The sequence below is a fragment of the Oryctolagus cuniculus genome, chromosome 4, assembly GCF_964237555.1.
Source record: "Oryctolagus cuniculus chromosome 4, mOryCun1.1, whole genome shotgun sequence".
Lineage (NCBI taxonomy): Eukaryota > Metazoa > Chordata > Mammalia > Lagomorpha > Leporidae > Oryctolagus > Oryctolagus cuniculus.
This window is the reverse complement of record NC_091435.1, coordinates 129,356,135-129,378,679: the sequence shown is the minus strand read 5'-3', so window position 1 is coordinate 129,378,679 and position 22,545 is coordinate 129,356,135. Positions and strand designations below refer to the sequence as shown.

The following is a 22,545-nucleotide window of genomic DNA, read 5'->3' as shown; positions in this document are numbered from 1 at the left end:
GAGAGTGATGAAAAGAGAGGAATACCAGAGTCATTTACAGCAATGAAAATGCCCTGTAACATCCTGTACTGTGGGCAGAGTCCCAGGTGGATGACCATGTTCAACATCACATGTAGACCACAGAGCACCTGAGGGCCCTGATGGTAGTGGGTCTGGGACCTCTTCAGCTGAAACAGGTGCATGCTCTGTGGGAGGCTGTGCCCATCTAGGCACTCATTTATACCCACAGTCTACAATATATGCCTTCTAAGGTGAAATTATTTCTCTCCTTAGGCTTTTGTGGCAAATGTTCACAGAACCTTTATTTCAAGGGTCATAAACTTGCAGATAACTTCTATTTGTTTCACAGTGCTCTTTGGACTTCACTAAGAATTTCCGGACTGCCTAGGAAATGACAAACTGAACTGTGGAATTTGTATTCAGGAAATTATACAACAGTATATGTGGAAGCTTAAGACATACAATCACAAGTCAACATATTCAGAAGTGCATTTGTAGCATTGCTGAAGTAGAAAGACCCAAAGAGAACCACCATGAGAAAAAAGACCATTTTGTTTCTGACTGCGGGGATTTTGGGAGCCTATTATGTTTATACTCCTCTCCCTGATAATATTGAGGAACCATGGAGACTGATGGGTGTGATTACAGTATCCAACACAATAACAAATTTGGTGAGTTCAGATTTTCTCTACTCATTCAATGGCCATTTAATAGGAAATAATTAGTGGCTTTGTCTAGCTTTAATTTCTACTCTTGAAAATTTTGCTGTTAAAATTTGCTTGGCAAATTTATTTCATTGATTTAGTTTTTAGATTTTTCATTTGTTCTATTTGTTTGAAAGGCTTAGATGCAGAGAGACATTTGCTAGTTTGCTGCCCACAACATTCAGTGCTGGATCCGGCTGAAACCAGGAGCTGGGAACTCAATGCAGGTTTCCTACGTGAGTGGCAGGGACCCAGCTCCTTGATCCATCACTTGTTGTCCACCAGGGTGTGCATTAGCAGGAAGCAGGAACTGGAAGAGCAGTCGGGACTCAGATCCAGGCAATCCAATGTTGGATAGGAGCTTTCCAATGGGAGTTTTTACTGCTATGCTATATAACCAACCCATTAGCTTATATAAAAACACTTAATATTCTTAACTTCTTTAATGCAGAAACTTAATTGAATGAATATAGAGCGCATATTCTGGTGGGTTTGATTTTAAATATTAAAAACTAATACACTCTGGGTGAGAAAAAATTTTTAAATCCAATTATGAGTCTGATGGAATAAAAACAAACAAATCTTAGTGTGGGTCTGATGGTGTGAATTCTGGGGCATGCTTCCACAAAGGGGCTTGTTGGAAGTGTGGACATCAGAAGGTAGGATGAGTAGCACTGTGAGTAGTCACAGAAACATTGCAATAACGCTGGATTCAGACATGAAAATGCAGTCTTACTGAAATATTTAGTAAAAAAGGTCATGTGGCAAAAAGCCACGGGAAAATGGATAACATGGTGATTTCCAGTGGTGAAGGTGAGCTATGGAGGTAACAGGGCAGCTGTCTGACTGAATGCCACCCGAGCTCACAGCTATCCCCCTGGGTCTCTTCTAATGAGGCCAACTGCTTTTAAATGAAACCATGCGTAGTCCCTTTAACCTCCTCTACAATCTATAGTTATAGCTTCCCTGTTACTAAAAAAGTTTTTTCAATATCACTTAGCTTGGGAAAGAAAACTAAATTATTATCTAATCCCTTGCATGTTTTTTCTAGGAATTTCTTTTTTTTCTTTTTCTTTTTTTTTTTTTTTTTTTTTGACAGGCAGAGTGGACAGTGAGAGAGAGAGAGAGACAGAGAGAAAGGTCTTCCTTTGCCGTTGGTTCACCCTCCAATGGCTGCCGCAGCCGGCGCACTGCGCTGATCCGATGGAATTTCAACACTCCTTTTTGCCTTTTAGTGTGGCTCTGAAAAAGTTTTATAGGTGCTTTATTATAATTTATTCTCAGTTATTTGATCATATTTATTAAATTTATTAGTATAACTCTTGTAACATATCAGTCAATTTCATGGGACTATGGCTTAAAGTTTCTTTTTAAAGTTATTTTTGAGTTATATATAAAACAGCATTTTTTTGTCATTTTGTTGTATCTGACTAATTATATATATATACATGCACACATATATAGTCAGAGTCTTCACTATATTTTTCTAATGTGATGTCATTCTTTTAAATCTCTTTCTACTTTTTTCTTTCTCTAATTTTCTCATTTCTGTGTTCTATATTGCTTTGATATTATTTGAATTTACTTAGGAAATTATTTTGTCTGTTTTTATTCCTTGAGTTCTACTAATGTTAGTATTCATACCAAATTTTAGTCATCACTCCTTCTTTTAACTAGCAATCATCTTCAAATATCTACCTTCTGAACTATTTTTTCGGCCTCTGCCAAACCTTTACTGGCATTGTTGATAAAGGATGCTGCCACTCTTGCCACTCTTTCCTGCTGTTGTCTTCCACTGATGATGTTGGCTTACCAAGGGGACCTCCTTGGTAGTTTGAATGCATTTTGCTACATATCACAGTACTGAAACTCTATTTGGTTCTTTCATTTTTGGAGAAATGCTTCCTATCTTTACTTGTATATGGCACCTTTAGAGCCCTCTTCTCTCCATTTTAGTTTGCACATGGTCTTCCCGCAGTGGATCTCCACACAGGTCTGCTGATTTCAGTTGCTTTTGTACATTTATAGCACATGAGTTTCTGTGGTTCTCATTTGCTTTGAAGAAATAATTCATCATTGTGATTACTGATGTATTATGTACTCTCTTGTTTTGTGTATTTTCCTGCAAAGGAAAAGTGCAGATTTATGGGGACTTAAAGTCCTCACTATCGTTTTTGTTAAAAATCAAATTTATTGATCACGTATATTTGATTACCATATAATATTAATCTTGAAGAAGTTATTCTTTCAGTTTGTCTCCCTACCCTCCCTCTCTCAACATAAATCTAACAACTTGCTTGACTGTATTGCCTGCTGATCCTTTAAAGGGCTATACCAATCAATTAGAGCAATGGTAAGGAATGGTGGAAACTCCAAATGTTAGTAATTCAGTGATGATTAATGAGTCATTGATGGAAAAAACTCTGAACTAGCTTGTGATGTAACATTGTCTCCTAGAACAGGAATGGCAAATATCTTTAAGAGATGAGTTCCAATAGATTACTTAGAAATAGATCTTAAAGGCTGGCACCGCAGCTCACTTGGCTAATCTTCCAACTGCGGTGCCAGCACCCTGGTTCTAGTCCAGTTGGGGTGCTGGATTCTGTCCCTGTTGCTCCTCTTCCAGTCCAGCTCTCTGCTGTGGCCTGGGAAGGCAGTGGAGGATGGCCCAAGTGCTGGCTGTAGTGGCCATTTGGGGGGTGAACAAATGGAAGGAAGACCTCTCTCTCTCTCTCTCTCACTGTTTAAATATGCTTGTCAAGGACAGGAGAGGCAGAGAGAGAGAGAGAGAGAGAGAGGTCTTCTATCCGATGGTTCACTCCCCAACTGGCCACAACAGCAGGAACTGCACCGATCCGAAGCCAGGAGCCAGGAGCTTCTTCCGGGTCTCCCACGCGGGTGCAGGGGCCCAAGGACTCGGGCCATCTTCTACTGCTTTCCCAGGCCACAGCAGAGAGCTGGATCAGAAGTGGAGTAGCTGGGGCTAGAACTGGTGCCCATATGGGGTGCCAGCGCTTCAGGCCAGGGCATTAACCGGCTGCATCATAGCGCCGGCCCCAAAAATTCTTCTTTTTCATGAACTTAATAGTTAAGCAGACAATCTATCATCTTTAATAATGATATTATTGGGATTTCCGGCAAGATGGCGGAATAGGAAGGGAGCACACTGATAGTCTGGGGAGAGATAGTTTAATAAAAGTGGAGATACTGCAGGTTCAAGGAAGAGTAGGGGAGGAAACAGCAGAAAAAACTCTTCCGGAACGCGTGACTCACAGCGGACCTGCGTGGAGAGCGTGGGAGCCCACAGTTCGGGACATCAGCGGCAGACTCAACACACCAGCGCTGGAACGCGAGGTGAGCCGAACCTCAATAGCCTGAGACACCGGCAGGCAAGCGGAGAGAGGAGACTAGAGGGAACGACCCCCGGGGGGGGAAGTTCACAAGGCTAACTGGAAGAGAGAGAGAGAGAGAAAAAAGGGTGACTAGTACGGACACGGGTTTCTCTCTCTCCGCTCACCTCTCAAGGGCGAGCAAGACAAAGAGCAGGTGCCATCTTGGACATACGTCATAAGCAAAGCGACCTCAGGTCTGCACCGGCCCTGAGCCTAGCAGAAAAACCTGACTCTGGGTGGGGCGAATTAACAGGAGATTAGGAGCTAGTAAATTTGTGGTGCTACTGAACTGAGACTGTGAAAAAAGAGACGGTGGGGGAGAGAACTCACGGAATTCACGTGAGCACTCTCCAGAGACGCTACAATTCCGTAACTTTGGCAACCCAGTGGGAGGCTGAAGGAGAATTTGAGCCCACTCTGAGGGCCGAACAGATTCCCTGTGGGGATCTTGGGAAAGAGCTTCCGATCTCTGGCTCCTGTGGGTATATCATTTGCCTGCTAACTACCTCCAACTTCGTTCAGCTGTGCAGAATTACTTCCCTTTTGAATCAAAAAAAAAAAAAGAGAGAGAGAGATTTACCACGCCTAACCTGGGAGTGTCACCTTTGGCACACCAAACAGAGCTCTCAGGCCACACCCATCTCAAGCCCTAAGGCTCCATCAAAAACAGATAGTCCACTTAATCTAGAGTCATAGTATAACAAGAAAAAGCACCACAGTGAAGAAACCAAATATCTCCAATATGCCAAATAACAAACGCAAAAACCGAGGTAATAAAAACAAGGAAGTCACCATGACGCCCTCAAATGAAAAAGACACCCCAATTAAAGATTATGAAGATGATGACATAGAAGAAATGCAAGAAGCAGATCTCAAAAAATTGATAAGAACATTAAGAAGTTCTCAAAAACAAATTCTGGAACTACACAAATCCTTAATGGACAAGATAGAAAATCTCTCTCGTGAAAATGAAATATTAAGGAGGAATCAAAATGAAACGAAACAACTAGTACAACAGGAAACTGTGATAGTGACTGAAGTGAAGAATTCAATAGATCAAATGAAAAACACAATAGAGAGCCTTACAAACAGAATGGGTGAAGCAGAAGAGAGAATATCGGACTTAGAAGACAGAGAACAGGAAAGGATACAGTCAGACCAAAGAAAAGAAGAGGAAATTAGAAATCTGAAACATATTGTCGGGAATCTTCAGGATACTATTAAAAAACCCAACATTCGGGTTCTAGGAGTTCCTGAAGGCATGGAGAGGGAGAAAGGATTAGAAGGCCTTTTTAGTGAGATATTAGCAGAAAATTTCCCAGGTTTGGAGAAGGACAGAGAAATCCTAGTACAGGAAGCCCACAGAACCCCTAATAAACATGACCAAAAGAGATCCTCACCACGACACGTTGTAATTAAACTCTCCACAGTGAAACATAAAGAAAAGATCCTAAAATGTGCAAGAGAGAAACGTCAGATTACTCTCAGAGGATCTCCAATCAGACTCACAGCTGACTTCTCATCAGAAACTCTAAAAGCTAGGAGGGAATGGCGAGATATAGCCCAGGTACTAAGAGAGAACAACTGCCAGCCCAGAATATTATATCCTGCAAAGCTATCATTTGTGAATGAAGGTGAAATAAAGACTTTTCATTGCAAACAGAAATTGAAAGAATTTGTTGCCACTCGTCCAGCCCTGCAAAAGATGCTTAAAGATGTGTTACACACAGAAACACAGAAACACGGTCATCAATATGAAAGAAGGTAAAGGAAGGAAACCAAGGAAGGAAACCTCACAGCAAAAGATCACAGGGAATTCAAAGCATATATTAGAACTTGTCTTTGGCAAATGGCAGGGCAAAGTTACCACTTATCATTAGTCACTTTGAACGTGAATGGCCTGAACTGTCCAGTTAAAAGACACCGATTGGCTGATTGGGTTAAGGAACAAAACCCATCTATTTGCTGCTTACAAGAAACACATCTTTCCAACAAAGATCCATACAGACTGAAAGTGAAAGGCTGGAAAAAGATATACCATGCCAACAGAAATGAAAAAAGAGCGGGTGTAGCCATCTTAATATCGGACAACATAAACTTTACCACAAAAACTGTTAAGAGAGACAAAGAGGGACACTATATCATGATTAAGGGATCAATTCAACAGGAAGATATAACAATTATCAATGTATATGCACCTAACTACAGGGCACCAGTTTATCTAAAAGATTTATTAACGGACTTAAAGGGAGACTTAGACCCCAATACAGTAGTACTGGGGGACTTCAATACTCCACTCTCAGAAATAGACAGATCATCCGGTCAGAAGATCAACAAGGATACAGTAGATTTAAACGACACTATAGCCCAAATGGATCTAACAGATATATACAGAACTTTCAATCCTACAGCTAAAGATTTTACATTCTTCTCAGCAGTACATGGAAGCTTCTCTAGGATTGACCACATACTAGGCCATAAAGCGAGTCTCAGCAAATTCAAAAGAATTAGAATCATACCATGCAGCTTCTCAGACCATAAAGGAATGAAGTTGGAAATTACCAACTCAGGAATCCCTAGAGCATACGCAAACACATGGAGATTGAACAACATGCTCCTGAATGAACAATGGGTCATAGAAGAAATCAAAAGAGAAATCAAAAACTTTCTGGAAGTAAATGAGGATAACAGCACAACATACCAAAACTTATGGGACGCAGCAAAAGCAGTGTTAAGAGGAAAGTTTATATCAATAGGTGCCTACATCAAGAAATTGGAAAGACACCAAATAGATGAGCTTTCAATTCACCTCAAGGATCTAGAAAACCTACAGCAAATCAGACCCAAATCTAGTAGGAGAAGAGAAATAATTAAAATCAGAGAAGAAATCAACAGGATTGAATCAAGAAAAACATTACAAAAAATCAGCCAAACGAAGAGCTGGTTTTTTGAAAAAATAAACAAAATTGACACCCCATTGGCCCAACTAACTAAAAAAAGAAGAGAAAAGACCCAAATCAATAAAATCAGAGATGAAAAAGGAAATGTAACAACAGACACCACAGAAATAAAAAGAATCATCAGAAATTACTACAAGGACTTGTATGCCAGCAAACAGGGAAACCTATCAGAAATGGATAGATTACTGGACACATGCAACCTGCCTAAATTGAACCAGGAAGACATCGAAAACCTAAACAGACCCATAACTGAGACAGAAATTGAAACAGTAATAAAGGCCCTCCCAACAAAGAAAAGCCCAGGACCAGATGGATTCACTGCTGAATTCTACCAGACGTTTAAAGAAGAACTAACTCCAATTCTTCTCAAACTACTCAGAACAATCGAAGAAGAGGGTGTCCTCCCAAATTCTTTCTATGAAGCCAGCATCACCTTAATTCCTAAGCCGGAAAAAGATGCAGCACTGAAAGAGAATTACAGACCAATATCCCTGATGAACATAGATGCAAAAATCCTCAATAAAATTCTCGCCAATAGAATGCAACAACACATCAGAAAGATCATCCACCCAGACCAAGTGGGATTCATCCCTGGTATGCAGGGATGGTTTAATGTGCGCAAGACAATCAATGTGATACACCACATTAACAGACTGCAGAAGAAAAACCATATGATTATCTCAATAGATGCCGAGAAAGCATTTGATAAAATACAACACCCGTTCATGATGAAAACTCTAAGCAAACTGGGTTTGGAAGGAACATTCCTCAATACAATCAAAGCAATCTATGAAAAACCCACAGCCAACATCCTATTGAATGGGGAAAAGTTGGAAGCATTTCCACTGAGATCTGGAACCAGACAGGGATGCCCACTCTCACCACTGCTATTCAATATAGTTCTGGAGGTTCTAGCCAGAGCTATTAGGCAAGAAAAAGAAATTAAAGGGATACAAATTGGGAAGGAAGAGCTCAAACTATCCCTCTTTGCAGATGACATGATTCTTTATTTAGAGGACCCAAAGAACTCTACTAAGAGACTATTGGAACTCATAGAAGAGTTTGGCAAAGTAGCAGGGTATAAAATCAATGCACAAAAATCAACAGCCTTTGTATACACAGACAATGCCATGGCTGAGGAAGAACTTCTAAGATCAATCCCATTCACAATAGCTACAAAAACAATCAAATACCTTGGAATAAACTTAACCAAAGACGTTAAAGATCTCTACGATGAAAATTACAAAACCTTAAAGAAAGAAATAGAAGAGGATACCAAGAAATGGAAAAATCTTCCATGCTCATGGATTGGAAGAATCAATATCATCAAAATGTCCATTCTCCCAAAAGCAATTTACAGATTCAATGCAATACCAATCAAGATACCGAAGACCTTCTTCTCAGATCTGGAAAAAATGGTGCTGAAATTTATATGGAGGCACAAGAGACCTCGAATAGCTAAAGCAATCTTGTACAACAAAAACAAAGCCGGAGGCATCACAATACCAGATTTCAGGACATACTACAGGGCAGTTGTAATTAAAACAGCATGGTACTGGTACAGAAACAGATGGATAGACCAATGGAACAGAATTGAAACACCAGAAATCAACCCAAATATCTACAGCCAACTTATATTTGATCAAGGATCTAAAACTAATTCCTGGAGCAAGGACAGTCTATTCAATAAATGGTGCTGGGAAAATTGGATTTCCACGTGCAGAATCATGAAGCAAGACCCCTACCTTACACCTTACACAAAAATCCACTCCACATGGATTAAAGACCTAAATCTACGACCTGACACCATCAAGTTACTAGAGAACATTGGAGAAACCCTTCAAGATATTGGCACAGACAAAGAATTTCTGGAAAAGACCCGGGAGGCACAGGCAGTCAAAGCCAAAATCAACTATTGGGATTGCATCAAATTGAGAAGTTTCTGTACTGCAAAAGAAACAGTGAGGAGAGTGAAAAGACAACCGACAGAATGGGAAAAAATATTTGCAAACTATGCAACAGACAAAGGGTTAATAACCAGAATCTACAAAGAGATCAAGAAACTCCACAAAAACAAAACCAACAACCCACTTAAGAGATGGGCCAAGGACCTCAATAGACATTTTTCAAAAGAGGAAATCCAAATGGCCAACAGGCACATGAAAAAATGTTCAAGGTCATTAGCAATCAGGGAAATGCAAATCAAAACCACAATGAGGTTTCACCTCACCCCGGTTAGAATGGCTCACATGCAGAAATCTACCAACAACAGATGCTGGAGAGGATGTGGGGAAAAACGGACACTAACCCACTGTTGGTGGGAATGCAAACTGGTGAAGCCACTATGGAAGTCAGTCTGGAGATTCCTCAGAAACCTGAAGATAACCCTACCATACAACCCAGCCATCCCACTCCTTGGAATTTACCCAAAGGAATTTAAATTGGCAAACAAAAAAGAGGTCTGCACCCTAATGTTTATTGCAGCTCAATTCACAATAGCGAAGACCTGGAACCAACCTAAATGCCCATCAACGATAGACTGGATAAAGAAATTATGGGATATGTACTCTTTAGAATACTATACCGCAGTAAGAAACAACGAAATCCAGTCATTTGCAACAAAATGGAGGAATCTGGAACACATCATGCTGAGTGAAATAAGCCAGTCCCAAAGGGACAAATACCATATGTTCTCCCTGATCGGTGACGACTGACTGAACACCAAGAGGGAAACCTGTTGGAGTGAGGTGGACACTATGGGAAATGGTGGCTTGATCAGCATAGCCCTGACTGTTAATGAACAACTAAATACATTATCCCTCTTAGTAGTTTTTTTTATCTGTTCTACTTAATATGACTGGTTTAGATCTGTAATTGATGCACAGTTATTCTTAAGTGTTGAAAATTAACTGAAATGTGATCCCTGTTGAACATGGTGGTGGGAATGGGAGAGGGAAGAGATGTATAATTTGGGACATTCTCAGGCTGACTTGCCCCAAGTGGTGGAGTTGGAAGCATACCAGGGGATTCCAATTCAATCCCATCGAGGTGACATGTACCAATGCCATCTCACTGTTCCAGGTGATCAGTTTCAGTTCACAGTTGGTCATGGTGAAGGGACTGGGAGTCAAAGGGAGCACATAGACAAGTCTAGTACCTGCTAACGCTAACTGATGGAGTAAATAAAGGGGAGAGTGATCCAACATGGGAAGTGAGAATCTCAGCAGACTCATAGAATGGCAGATGTCCTAAATAGCACTCTGGCCTCAGAATCAGCCCTAAAGGCATTCGGAGCTGGCTGAAAAGCTCATGAGAGTATTTCAGGCATGGAAAGCCAAGACACTCTGGCAAAAGATCTCTGCGAGTGAGATCCCAGTGGAAAGAACAGGCCATCAAAGAAGGAGGTACCTTTCTCTGAAGGGAGGAGAGAACCTCCACTTTGACTATGAGCTTGTCTAAACAAGATAAGAATCAGAGAACTCAGAGGGCTTCCATAGCCTTGGAAACTCATGACTGGAGCATAGGGAGATTACTGATGCCATAGACAGGAGTGTCAATTGGTAAAGTCAACAACAGGAATCACTGTGCACTTACTCCTCATGTAGGATCTCTATCCTTAATGTGCTGTACATTGAGATTTAATGCTATAACGAGTACTCAAACAATATATTTCACTTTGTGTTTCTATGGGGGTGCAAACTGTTGAAATCCTTACTTAATGCATACTAAACGGATCCTCTGTAAAAAAAAAAAAAAAAAAAAAAAAAAAAAAAAAAAAAAAAAAAAAAAAAAGAAATTATCAATTCCCAACTTGACTCTCACTGGGATTAAACATGACAATAGGTCTGCTCTGATTTCATCATCATTTTAAAAAATCATCTATTATTTTTCACTTTATGTTTCTGTGTGGGAGCAAACTGTTGAAATCCATACTTAATGTATACTAAGCTGATCTTCTGTATATTAAGATAATCGAAAATGAATCTTGATGTGAATGGAAGGGGAGAGGGAGTGGGAAAGGGGAGGGTTGTGGGTGGGAGGGACGGTACGGGGGGAAAGCCATTGTAATCCATAAGTCGTACTTTGGAAATTTATATGCATTAAATAAAAGTTTAATCTTGAAGGCACTGTGAGGTTGCATTTGGGCTGGATGAGAAATATGGCGCTCAGCACTAACAGATCTATCCCAGATGAGGGATTCTTAAAATTATTCTGAAAACAGCGTACAACTCATTTTTCTGATTGTACAGTTTTCTTTAGTTCCTTGAGGAGTTTGAAGATTGTAAGTTTTAGGTCATTTTCAAAAAAGATGTTTTATTCTCATCTGCTTTTCGTCTTTGTCATTGATTCACCCAGCCCTGCTCAGCTTTTCCTGGGGCTCTGGGTTCTCAGAGATGCACTGGTTGGCGCCAGTGTGTGAGAATCCTGAATCCGAATGATTATTCATGTCTCCAATTGCTGAATAACCACAATTAATATGCAAATCTTGAAAATGAGTGTCATTAATGTTTCTCAACTCTTTATCACCAGACATTCAATTATCTCATTTTTGTCTTGGAGCGATTCTTGTGTGACTACTTAAGTTTTATGAAGAATCAAATTTGCATGCAAATTGAGGTATATAAATTCAAGTTGGTCATAAATTTTCTTTTTTTAATTTGATTTTTCAAACTAACACCAAAAACTACTTTTGGATGGGTGGGTCTTGTAGCATGGTTTGTTAGGCCACTGTTTGAGACATCCATGTCCCATGTAGGAATGCTGGTCAAGTCTCAGCTACTCACCTTTTGATCCAGCCTTCTGATAACAATCTGGAGGCACAAGAAAACAACCAAAGTACTTGAATGCTTGCCATTTAGATTAAATTTAATTATATGTTTTGTTTGCTGCTTGCTAGAGGGAATACATTGATTTCCTTGCTAATATCTTACAGAGGAGGACTGAACTACTGTCATCTGAAAACATTGCCTGACTTTATAGCCTGAACTCAGCTTTCCAGGATGATTTCATCTATATGCTCAAACTTGTTACTTACCTTGCAGGTTATATGTAAAATTCCTTCCCTTGATACAGAATTTGAGATTGCTATGGTCTTCCTTACAGAATCTAAATATTTTAAACATTCACAGCTTTTCAGAGCCGACAGGTTAAGATCAAACAGAGCATCCATCACCAAGTATCTCTACACTGGTCATTCAGAATGGGTGCTCAGGACTCTTCCTGCCTGAGCATCCTATTAAAGGTCCTCATTATTCTGCTTTGTACTTGAGCTAGTTTGTGAGTAGGGGAGAACTTAGTCATAGAGTCAGTGAAGATTGGGAACTACATTATGTGTAAGTTTATCACAGCTTCCAGTGCTGGGCTCTGCAGTAGTGGACCATCAGCCCATGGTAACTGGTAACATCGTCATCTGCACAAAAGACCTGCTATCTTCCAGAAGAAATTAACACTCCAGGGAATCCTCTGAGATTGACCCAAAGTGTCCATGCAAAGGTTTTATTTCTGGTGGCTCCTCTCTGAGTGCTCCCAGGCAAGCCAGGATTGAGTCCCCAGTACTCTTAAAGGGAACTCTTGTGAGTGAATTTGTCGACCCAAGTATAGCCAAATATCATTCAGGTTTGGAACACTTAACTTCAGTGTATCTTATTCTTCAGATCAGTCAGACAACATGAAGTACAACTGAAGTAAGAGTAACTGAGAATTCATTAAGGAAACAAAATAAAATAGGAAACTTTCAAATTGAACAATAGAACAGTAAATAAAATTGCACTTCATCATAGCTGAAATGTAAAAATGTGATTGTTTTGTTGACTGTGTCTCTGCCTCCAATACTGTTTTCAGATGCACTCCTGGAAATGACTTTTCCTTCATGCCTCCTTGTGTGGAGCTGACTTTAGAACTGTGCCAGACAATTTGCAGGCATCTCTCTGTTTTAACTGGAAGCTATGGCTATGCCTATGGCTTTCCCTTTAATGAAAATTCTTTGCTTATACATTCTTTACTCCAGTTTCAATACTGATATCAAAGTTCAACTCCTATTTCAAAGTTGCTCCCCAGGAAGCTAGTTTATCTCCACAGTGAAATGGCCAAAGTTCCTTGTGCAGACCTATGAAATACGAAGTTATTCTTCTTTGTAAGTGTTCGTGTACCCGTTTCTTCTTCTTGTCTCTGAGTTTCTTTATAGTAGAGGACTTTTCTTTTTATTTATTTATTTATTTTTTAATTTTCAATTATCTTTATATACAGAAGATCGATTTAGTATATATTAAGTAAAGATTTCATCAGTTTGCACCCACACAGAAATAAAGTGTAAAATACTGTTTGAGTACTAGTTATAGCATTAATTCACATTGGACAACACATTAAGAACAGAGATTACACATGAGGAGTAAGTACACAGTGACTCCTGTTGTTGACTTCACAATTTGACACTCTTGTTTATGGCATCAGTATCTCCCTAGGCTCTAGTCATGAGTTGCCAAGGCTATGAAAGCCTTTTGAGTTCGCCAACTTCAATCTTATTCAGACAGGGTCATAGTCAAAGTGGAAGTTCTCTCCTCCCTTCAGAGAAAGGTACCTCCTTCTTTGATGGCCTGTTCTTTCTACTGGGATCTCATTCGCAGAGATCTCTCATTTAGGTTTTTCTTTTTTTTTCCGCAGAGTGTCTTGGCTTTCCATGCCTAAAATACTCTCATGGGCTCTTCAGCCAGATTCGAATGCCTTAAGGGCTGATTCTGAGGCCAGAGTGCTGTTTAGGACACCTGCAATTCTATCAGTCTACTGTGTATCCCACTTGCCATGTTGGATCGTTCTCTCCCTTTTTTATTCTATCAGTTAGTACTAGCAGACACTAGTCTTGTTTGTGTGATCCCTTTGACTCTTAGACCTATCAGTGTGATCAATTGTGAACTGAAATTGATCACTTAGACTAGTGAGATGGCATTGGTACATGCAATCTTGATGGTATTATGTTGGAATCCCCTGGCACATTTCTAACTCCACCAATTGGGGCAAGTCCGATTGAGCATGTCCCAAATTATACACTCCTCCCTCTCTTATACTTATTTATTTTTTAATCAAACTATATAGTGTGCAGTCTGTCAAGTTACAATTTAAATTATTTAAATATGTTTTTTAAACCTGTGACAGCTGTCGCTCCCCCTCTTCGTATAGGAACGACACTAAACCCTGCCTAGGCTTCATATCCGAGTCACGGCACCATTATGTCGCTCCCCCTCTTCGCGGAGGAACGACACAGGACCCTGCGCTGTTCTTTGGTCTGCTCGGCCCTCCCCGGGTTTGCTGCTGGTTCTTCCCGGGTTGGCTACCGACCCTTCCACCTCCGTGGAAGGGCGATTCCCCCTGCCACATTCCCCACTTCCGCGGGGGAGCAGCACACTGCCGGCCGGCTCTCTCGGGGGCTGCACAGGTGTTCCTCAGGTGTTCCCCTTAGATGTTCCTGGTGCATGTTGTCTCTCTCCTCCTTTATAGTCCTCTTCCACCAATCCCAACTCTGCTACCCACACGCCGAGTACGCTGCTCTCCTCCAATCAGGAGCAGGTCCTACAGTTTATTGGTTGAACTGGAGGCAGCTGTGTAGAAGCTGCTTCTCCCTTCTCAGCGCCATATTGTGGGAGAGCAGATGCATAGAATAAGTCTTAATTCCAGTAACTTAGTCTAGTCCGGGTTGCTCCCCACAGACAGCTATTATGGTAAGGCAGCAAAAACCCAGTATTTCTGTTTTATTCTTTATTATTTCTGTCAGAATATGAGAAGACCATGAGGAGCACATATGCATACGTCTATGTTCACAAACAGCAGGAGCACCTGTTATCTCTAACCTATTTTCCCCTTTCCCTTTTTGTAGTTTCTGTTTGCTGAATTCTTAGGAATCAACCATTTTATGAACATGGCAATGTTTTTCGTTTTCCTTATGGAAGTCCCACCCACATCTGATGAAAATGTCACTGTGACAGAGACAACATTCAACGGCATTCCTGTCCGCGTGTATGTGCCTAGAAGAAAGTCTGAGACGCTGAGAAGGGGCTTGTTTTACATTCACGGTGGCGGCTGGTGTTTGGGGAGTGCTGGTATGTGATCCTTGGTTGAACAGTAACAACATCCTTCAGCTCTCTGACAGTTTTTCCTTTGGGCTTACGTTAATTTGAGAAAAATATTCCATATCTGTAACAAATACAAAAAGTTGTATCAAATCTCAGGTAAGAAGAGAAAGTGTTTCATGAGCTTAGAAATTTGTTATTAACTACTTTTCATGGAATGTAGCAGTGAAAATCAAAATGAAATGAGTCAAACTGAATAAAATAAGTGGAGATGATGAGACTAGTTTTTCAGTGAGCTTAGATATGCAGGAATTGAGAAATAAGGTCTTAGAGAAGCACAGGGTTGAGTAACAATATTTTGTGCTATTTGTTATGCAATTTATTATATTTAATGCACATGATATTTGTATATAAGCATATATTTACTGCATTTTAATATTATTTATAATTTATTTCATTATATTTATATGTATCATATTTTATGTTTCATATTATAAATGTACTAATATGTGGGAATTCTATGAACAACTTTAACTTTATTGAGGTTATTATTGTGTTTTTTTTTTGAAATTGACAAATGTTAGAAAAACTTTACACTGGCAGCAGGCAAGGGGATTGGGTTTTATCTGACTCTGTGGATAGGGAAAGGAATTGGAGGATGAGGGAGGGGAGCTATTTTCTGTGACAGGAGCAAAAGAAGTATTGCTGATGGGCATTGATATATATCAGGAATTAGAGTTGGAGCATTAAGTAGCGTGATTTTGTCATTGTCTATAAACTTCATCTGTAGAGGCTTCAGCTGATACTAAAGTGATATTTCTAACAAAATATATGACCACAGCAAACCACAGCTTATGTCCATGGACCTCCACTGCTCGAGCATTTGTTTAAAAATTTTTGCATTAAGATATTCTCAAAAAATGGGCATATGTATAGGGAGGTAAAGGAAAAAGGAATGACAAGCCCTGATACGTAAGAGTATTTACTTGATGCTCTTCCAATATAAATGCAAAAATGCAATGAGTTAGAATCCAAAATATAGGTGTTAATTTTATAATGATAAAGTTTTAAGATCTAGTGCATATTGGTTTTCACTGCTACATTCCATCAAATGTACTTACTAATAATAAATTTCTAAGCTATGAAGCACTTTCTCTTCTTACCTGAGATATGCTACAACTTTTTTCACTCTCTCTACTGGCCTCCAGAGTCATTGCACTCTTCACAGATTTGCCCACTTCCTTACAGGAGTATCCCCTCAGTCTTCTCGCTTCTAACAGATTATAAATCAAACACTTTTCCTGGCAAGGTGGTGACCAGGTGGGGAACCAAGGTAGGAGCTGTGGACTGCAGCACTGACAGGCTTTGTTCCTCTCTATCTCTGCTGGGTTTCAGAGTCGCTGTTAGCAGTTCTGTCACCTCTTTACTGAAGTGTACCTTCAGTCAGTGGCCTTGGTTCCAATATTTTATACATGGAACTTTTTCTCCAGCAAGATGGTGTCCCCAGTGTTTACTATTCTTTCCATGTTTCCCCGAGAATGGTTCTGTGACAATCTCATATCCTAATACTTTTCCTTTAACATTATAGACGTATCTACCTCTTATTTCTGCTACATCTATTTTTCTTTTCTTTTCATTATCTTATTTGGAAAAAGAGCTTTGCTCACTACAGTGACAAATAAGTATGCTCTATATACAACCTGTACTCATGCCAAAAACAAGCAAAAACTAGTAAACACCAAAATTCACTCCTGCCTAGAAACATGCATATACATAAATCAGATCTCATTTACCTCTACCGCTTCTTTCATTCTCTATCTCCCTGCTCCCTCCCTCCCTCCCTTCCTCTCTCTTTCTGAATTGCTAAAATGTAATATAATTTTCTATCAGCACTATCTTTACTCTTCCATTAAAGCACAGATTATTTTACATTATTGCTATTAGTTTATATAACCTGCCACTCCCACCACTACTTCCAGTAGACTGTGGCTTCCTTAAACTCAGATGTTATGTGTTTGCAATCTCAACATCTAACATCTGCTAAAGTAAAAAAGTTGAGATTATTCTTGAGTATTCACAATTATCAAGTAGGAAGATGTGGGAAGACAAGAAAACTGACCACTCATCACTGAGCAGAATTTATGTTATATAGTGATGAAGAAATATTGCAAATATGTCACAGAATACATCCGTTAGGAACAAAGTATTCCAGTAAACCTTCTGTTCACGAAAAATACATATTAACTCATTTGAATGTCTCTGAATTTGTTTTCTTTTCTTGCAGCCGTGTTTTCTCACGACTTTCTCTCAAGACACACAGACAATAGACTTGATGCTGTTGTCGTTTCAACCAAGTAAGAGCACTGGTCAATTGCTTTGGTATTTGGGCAAGTGCCTTATTTAGTAAGGCATTATCAGCTTTTCTGATCATTTCTCTTTTTTACATAAATTAAAGTGTTACATCTTTTAATTTAATTACCTCTGCTGGTTTCCTTGGCTAGCTTCCTTAGCAGAGTAATTATGAATAAAGGCTTCAGAAGTAGAAAATAATGTTCAAATCTTAGTTAACATTCCTTTGTGTGGCCTTGTGCACATTGAGTATTATCTCGTTAGTTCAAGTTCTATTATGATTCATATAATTGAATTGTTTTGAGGAGTAGAAAGATACAATTCCATTAAAGCAGTGAGTTCCATATATAACGGTAGGGGCCAGTGTTGTGACATAGCATGTTAAGCCTCCTCCTAAGATGCTGGGAACCCATATAGATGCTGGTTCAAGATCTGGCTGCCCTACTTCTATAGTGCCCCTGCTAGTGCCCCTGGGAAGGCTGTGGAAAATGGCCCAAGTGTTCGGCCCTTACACTCCTAAGGAGGACCCAGAAGAAGCTCTGGAGTCCTGGCTTTTGCCTGACCCAGCTCCAGCTGTTGCAGATATTGGTGGAGTAAACCTGTGGATGAAGATCTCTTTTTCTTGCTTTCTCTCTCTGTAAGAGTCCTTTTCAAATAAGTAAGTAAATCTTCAAAACAAAAAAAGGAGCTTGTCATCTAATTGCAAGTTAGAACAGGCAAATCTATTCTCAAAAGGCCTTCTAGATTAATAATATAAAACAAAGCTATAGGAAGAAATAAAGAAATTATGCCAAATGTAGTAGAAAGCATGTGCCAAATTGATCATTAAGTGAACATAGAGTAGAATAATTTCTAAGATCTTTTTCCCAGAGCTAGTGCTGTGGTTTACTGAGTCAGGTGTCCTCCTGGCACAGGCAATCCCTGTGGGTCCCAATTCCTGTCCTGGCTGCTCTCCTTCCAATACAGTTCTCGACATGGCCTGGGAAAGCAGTGGAGGATGGCCTAAGTGCTTTGGACCCCTGCATTCACTTGGGAGACCCAGGGGAAGCTTCTGGCTCTTGGCTTCAGATCTGCCAAACTCCAGCCATTGTAGCTGTTTGTGGAATGGACCAGCGGATAGAAGACCTTTCTCTTTGCTCTCCCTCTCACTGTCTGTAACTCTGCCTCTCAAATAAGTTGATAAATCTTTTACAAAAATACCCTTTTCTAATTTTTTGCTTCTCAGTAAAATATAATGATTACAAAGCAGCTTTCTGGAAAAAGATTAGCAGGGGAATTTATTGCATATTCCTATTTTTTTAGCTTAATCCTAATCTAAGTTTGTGTGTATGTACATGCGGGTAATTTGTGAACGTGTTACATTGTTTCTTACTTTCTATTTTTTGCCTTTTTTATTTATATAAAGAAAACAATTTAATGTATTACATACATACAATTTAAAGCCCATAATGATACTCCCTGCCCTCCTTCTTGCCTTTATCCTCTGTTTTTTTCCTTTTAATTTTTGCAATAACATAGTTTCAATTCTCCAGTAAATAAAGAATTCAACAAATAGAAAGTAGAAAGAAAAACACTGTTCTTCAAGAGTATAGATTAAGGCTATAAACAATATTTTTTATCAGAATAAAAATTGTGAAAGCATCTATTTTTTGCATCATTATAATGATGATGTCTGTCTGCTATCACTTTATAACTATCAAAGCATGAAACTTAATGGAGAATTATTTTCTCTTGATTTAAGAGTTAGAACAAACACACAAATGCTTTTAAATTAAGAAAATTTGGTTTGAAATTATTCTTCTGCCCACAGCTACAGACTAGCTCCTAAATACCATTTTCCCATTCAATTTGAGGATGTCTATGGTGCATTAAGCTGGTTTTTACGCAAAGATATTCTTGAAAAATACGGTGTGGATCCTGAGAGAGTTGGTGTTTCTGGCGGCAGTGCTGGTGGGAATTTAGCTGCAGCCGTGACTCAGCAGGTAATATGCTCAGTTTTGCTTTATTTTTAAAAGTATCTTAAAAGTCAACATTTATTTCAGATATTACAATGTCATGTAATTGTGTCACATTATCACTATATTACACAGCAGATATGCATAGAGATACATATTGGAGGGTATTTGTCTAGATTTCCTATTCCTACCTCATTCACTATTCTTTTCTTTTTAAAAAATATAAAATGCTCTAATAGATCATTGATTAAAGTGTGATTATTTTTAAGCAGTATCCTCTTTCGTGATATTGTGGGATGTATTTGTGAAATCATTCAATGTCAGATCTTCAAAACTAGTGAACTACATCCATCCAATTACCACCAATGTCATATGCTAAAACTTGTGTAAAGACTTACTCTCCCAACAACTAAATGGTGCATAGAAAAAATGTGAGAAGAGATACACACATTTTTATTGTGGAAGAATGTATAATTTAGAGATTGTCTATAAATTTATGTAACAATTATTTAGCTAAATCTTTAAACTTATTAGCTACCAATTCAAACTATGACATAACTATTAGATTATGGGTAACATTGTTTTTGTTACTGGCATTCTCAGCTAAGAATTAAATTTGGTATTGATGTTTTAGAAGTAGTGTTCCTAGAGGAAAAAAATCATAGAATTAATATAGACTTGCAAATTAATTTTTGTAATTTAATGACTAACTCTCTTTAAAAATTGCACTCAAATTCACAGTTAAGTAAAGAAATAAACATTTTGCAAGTGTATATTTTTGGCCATTCTATGATTACAATAACATTTTTCTGATTCCTAACTGAAGCAAAACCAAAAAATCTGTGATTTTTTTCTAATATACTGTAAAACAAATATATACTACATTGCATAAATTGATGTATATTGTCTAGGAGAGACTACAATAGGGAGCCTGGTGCTCTAAGAGGCAGCTTGATTGCTGAAACTGGATTAATGTTAATGGGTGACCTTGGAAAAGTCACCTTATCTGTTCAAACAAGTTTATTTTCACTGTGGTGCATAATAAACCATCCCTCTTATGTAGTTCAGTTTCCTATGGGGTGAATTAATCTCTAGTGTGAATCTAGGTAAAATATTTTATAATATTCTGTGGAGTATATAAAAACAAATAAGTTGTAGCAGATTCCTAGCAGAAGAATTGAGATTTGGAAAACAAGTAAAAATAAAATTATTAAAATTGATCTGTTTATGAATGGCTTATGTACTCTTATACAGCAGAAAATATGATTCATATATAGAACGATAGGAGATATGGACCCTTTTTGATTCAGACACTATGCAAAATTCAGCAAAATGAAACATAAAGAGCCAAAAAGATGGAAAATATAGAATAGAAGATAAGCAAAACAGATAAAATCAGGGAATTCAATATTGTTTTAAGTATTATATGGGAAAAGAATGGAGGATAGGGTACCCACTGACACGATGGGAGAAAAAGGGGGCATGTTTCTCTTTTTCCATTCCCTCCAACAATGGCACTAGGCAACCGGCTGAGAGAGTGCACCATGTTGGGCATAAGCAGCAGCTGTGGAAATTCTTCTGCATGTGTCCAACAACTGGCTAGTGCAGGATACCATCTTGTTCATTGTAGTGGTGGCAGCAGTACCTCAGGAGCACTCACTTAGCAACTGGCGAGGAGAAGGCAACAACATTGTGAAGCAAGTGGGGATTGCAACAGGAGGCTCTTATGCACCCATGTGATCCAGAGATTCTACCAGAGGGAAGACTTTCACGTTCTCCACTGACTTTGAGTTTGGATGGGAGAATTAACAGGAGGATGGGCACTCATGTAGGACTGTGAGGTGCCTCCAGCTCTTAGACTCAAACCAACTAGGTGGAGCACCCACAGACAGCTGGCTCTGGGAATGTCTCTACATCTCTGTGGACAGGACAAGCTAGTAGGGAGGAGAAGATCCTCTGTACTCTATGAATATGGGTGCCTTATGTGCTTAAACTGTGAGAACTCTTGACTGCATGAGAGGGTGAAGAGTGTAGCTTGGTCTTTGGGCAATTGATGTGAGTGGCCCCACATGCTCAGAGCTTCCTGGTTTCTTGGGGTGGGTCATTACAATTGGGTCCATGCTCATACTGAGGATTGAACAGATCTTTTGTGTAGCTCATAGAGCAGTTTGGATGAGTGTTGTAGCCACTGTGGACAAACACCTGGGCATTGATCACCTTGGAAGAGAGGAGATGAGGGTGTGACCATACTAAAAGAGGTGATCTTACCCTCGTTGCTGCTAAAAGGAAGAAATCTAATACATTCAATTTGGGTGTCACCCTGGATACTCGTGTAACCCTGGAGCACCAATCAAATTCCCCAGGCCACACAGCACATACCTCTGGGAATTCACTGAAACAGCAGAAACTCCACTAAGCCACAGCAGCATAATTCAAACACAAAAGCAGTCAGAGGACAAAAATCAACAACTATTTCAACAAATTCCTAAAAATAAAGGCAGAAATTCAAGAAGCAAGAAGAAAGAAGAAAACATGAACCCTGTCCAAAGGAACACAACAATACTTCAATATTAGAATGTGAAGATGAAGAAATTGATGAAATGTCTGAAACAAAATTCAAAGGATTAATCATATGATTACTCAGAAGCAATGAGGAGTAGATTTACAAAGTAAAAAAAATCATCCATGACATGAAAGAAAATTTTCACATGAAATTGAGATTTTAAAGAGAAATCAATATAAAATATTAGAAGTGAAAAATTTAATATGCCAAATAAAAATACAGTGGAAAGCCTTAACAATAGACTTGGTGAGGCAGAAGAAGGAATATCTGAGCTAGAAGACAAGTCTTTGCAAATATTTCAGCCAGACCAAAAAAAAAAAAAAAAAAAGAAGAAGAAATTAAAGAAATTAGAAAACAGTGTTGGAGATTTATAGGATACTATCAAATGACTCAACATATGGTTCTTAGGAAGTACTGAGGTGGGGAAAGAGAGAATGGATTGGAAGGTCCATATACTTAAATAATTACAGAAAACTTCCCTAAAAAAATGGCATGCCCAAGTCGTTAATTATCAGTAGAAACCTTGAATGTAGGCCGGCGCCGCGGCTCACTAGGCTAATCC

At 39.1% G+C, this 22,545-nt stretch overlaps 1 protein-coding gene across 3 annotated transcripts in view; it reads left to right on the top strand.

Annotated features, from left to right (window-relative positions):
* The window catches only part of LOC100349258 (arylacetamide deacetylase-like), a 29,534-nt gene that overhangs the window by 3,203 nt on the left and 3,786 nt on the right, over positions 1 to 22,545 (top strand). For all 3 annotated transcript variants that reach the window (XM_051859061.2, XM_017346848.3, XM_051859062.2), the window contains exons 2-5: positions 350 to 671; positions 14,924 to 15,146; positions 17,401 to 17,470; positions 19,276 to 19,447. In XM_051859061.2, coding sequence (XP_051715021.2) covers positions 534 to 671; positions 14,924 to 15,146; positions 17,401 to 17,470; positions 19,276 to 19,447 — 603 coding nt within the window. In that variant the 5' untranslated portion in view covers positions 350 to 533. The remainder of the gene's footprint in view (positions 1 to 349; positions 672 to 14,923; positions 15,147 to 17,400; positions 17,471 to 19,275; positions 19,448 to 22,545) is intronic.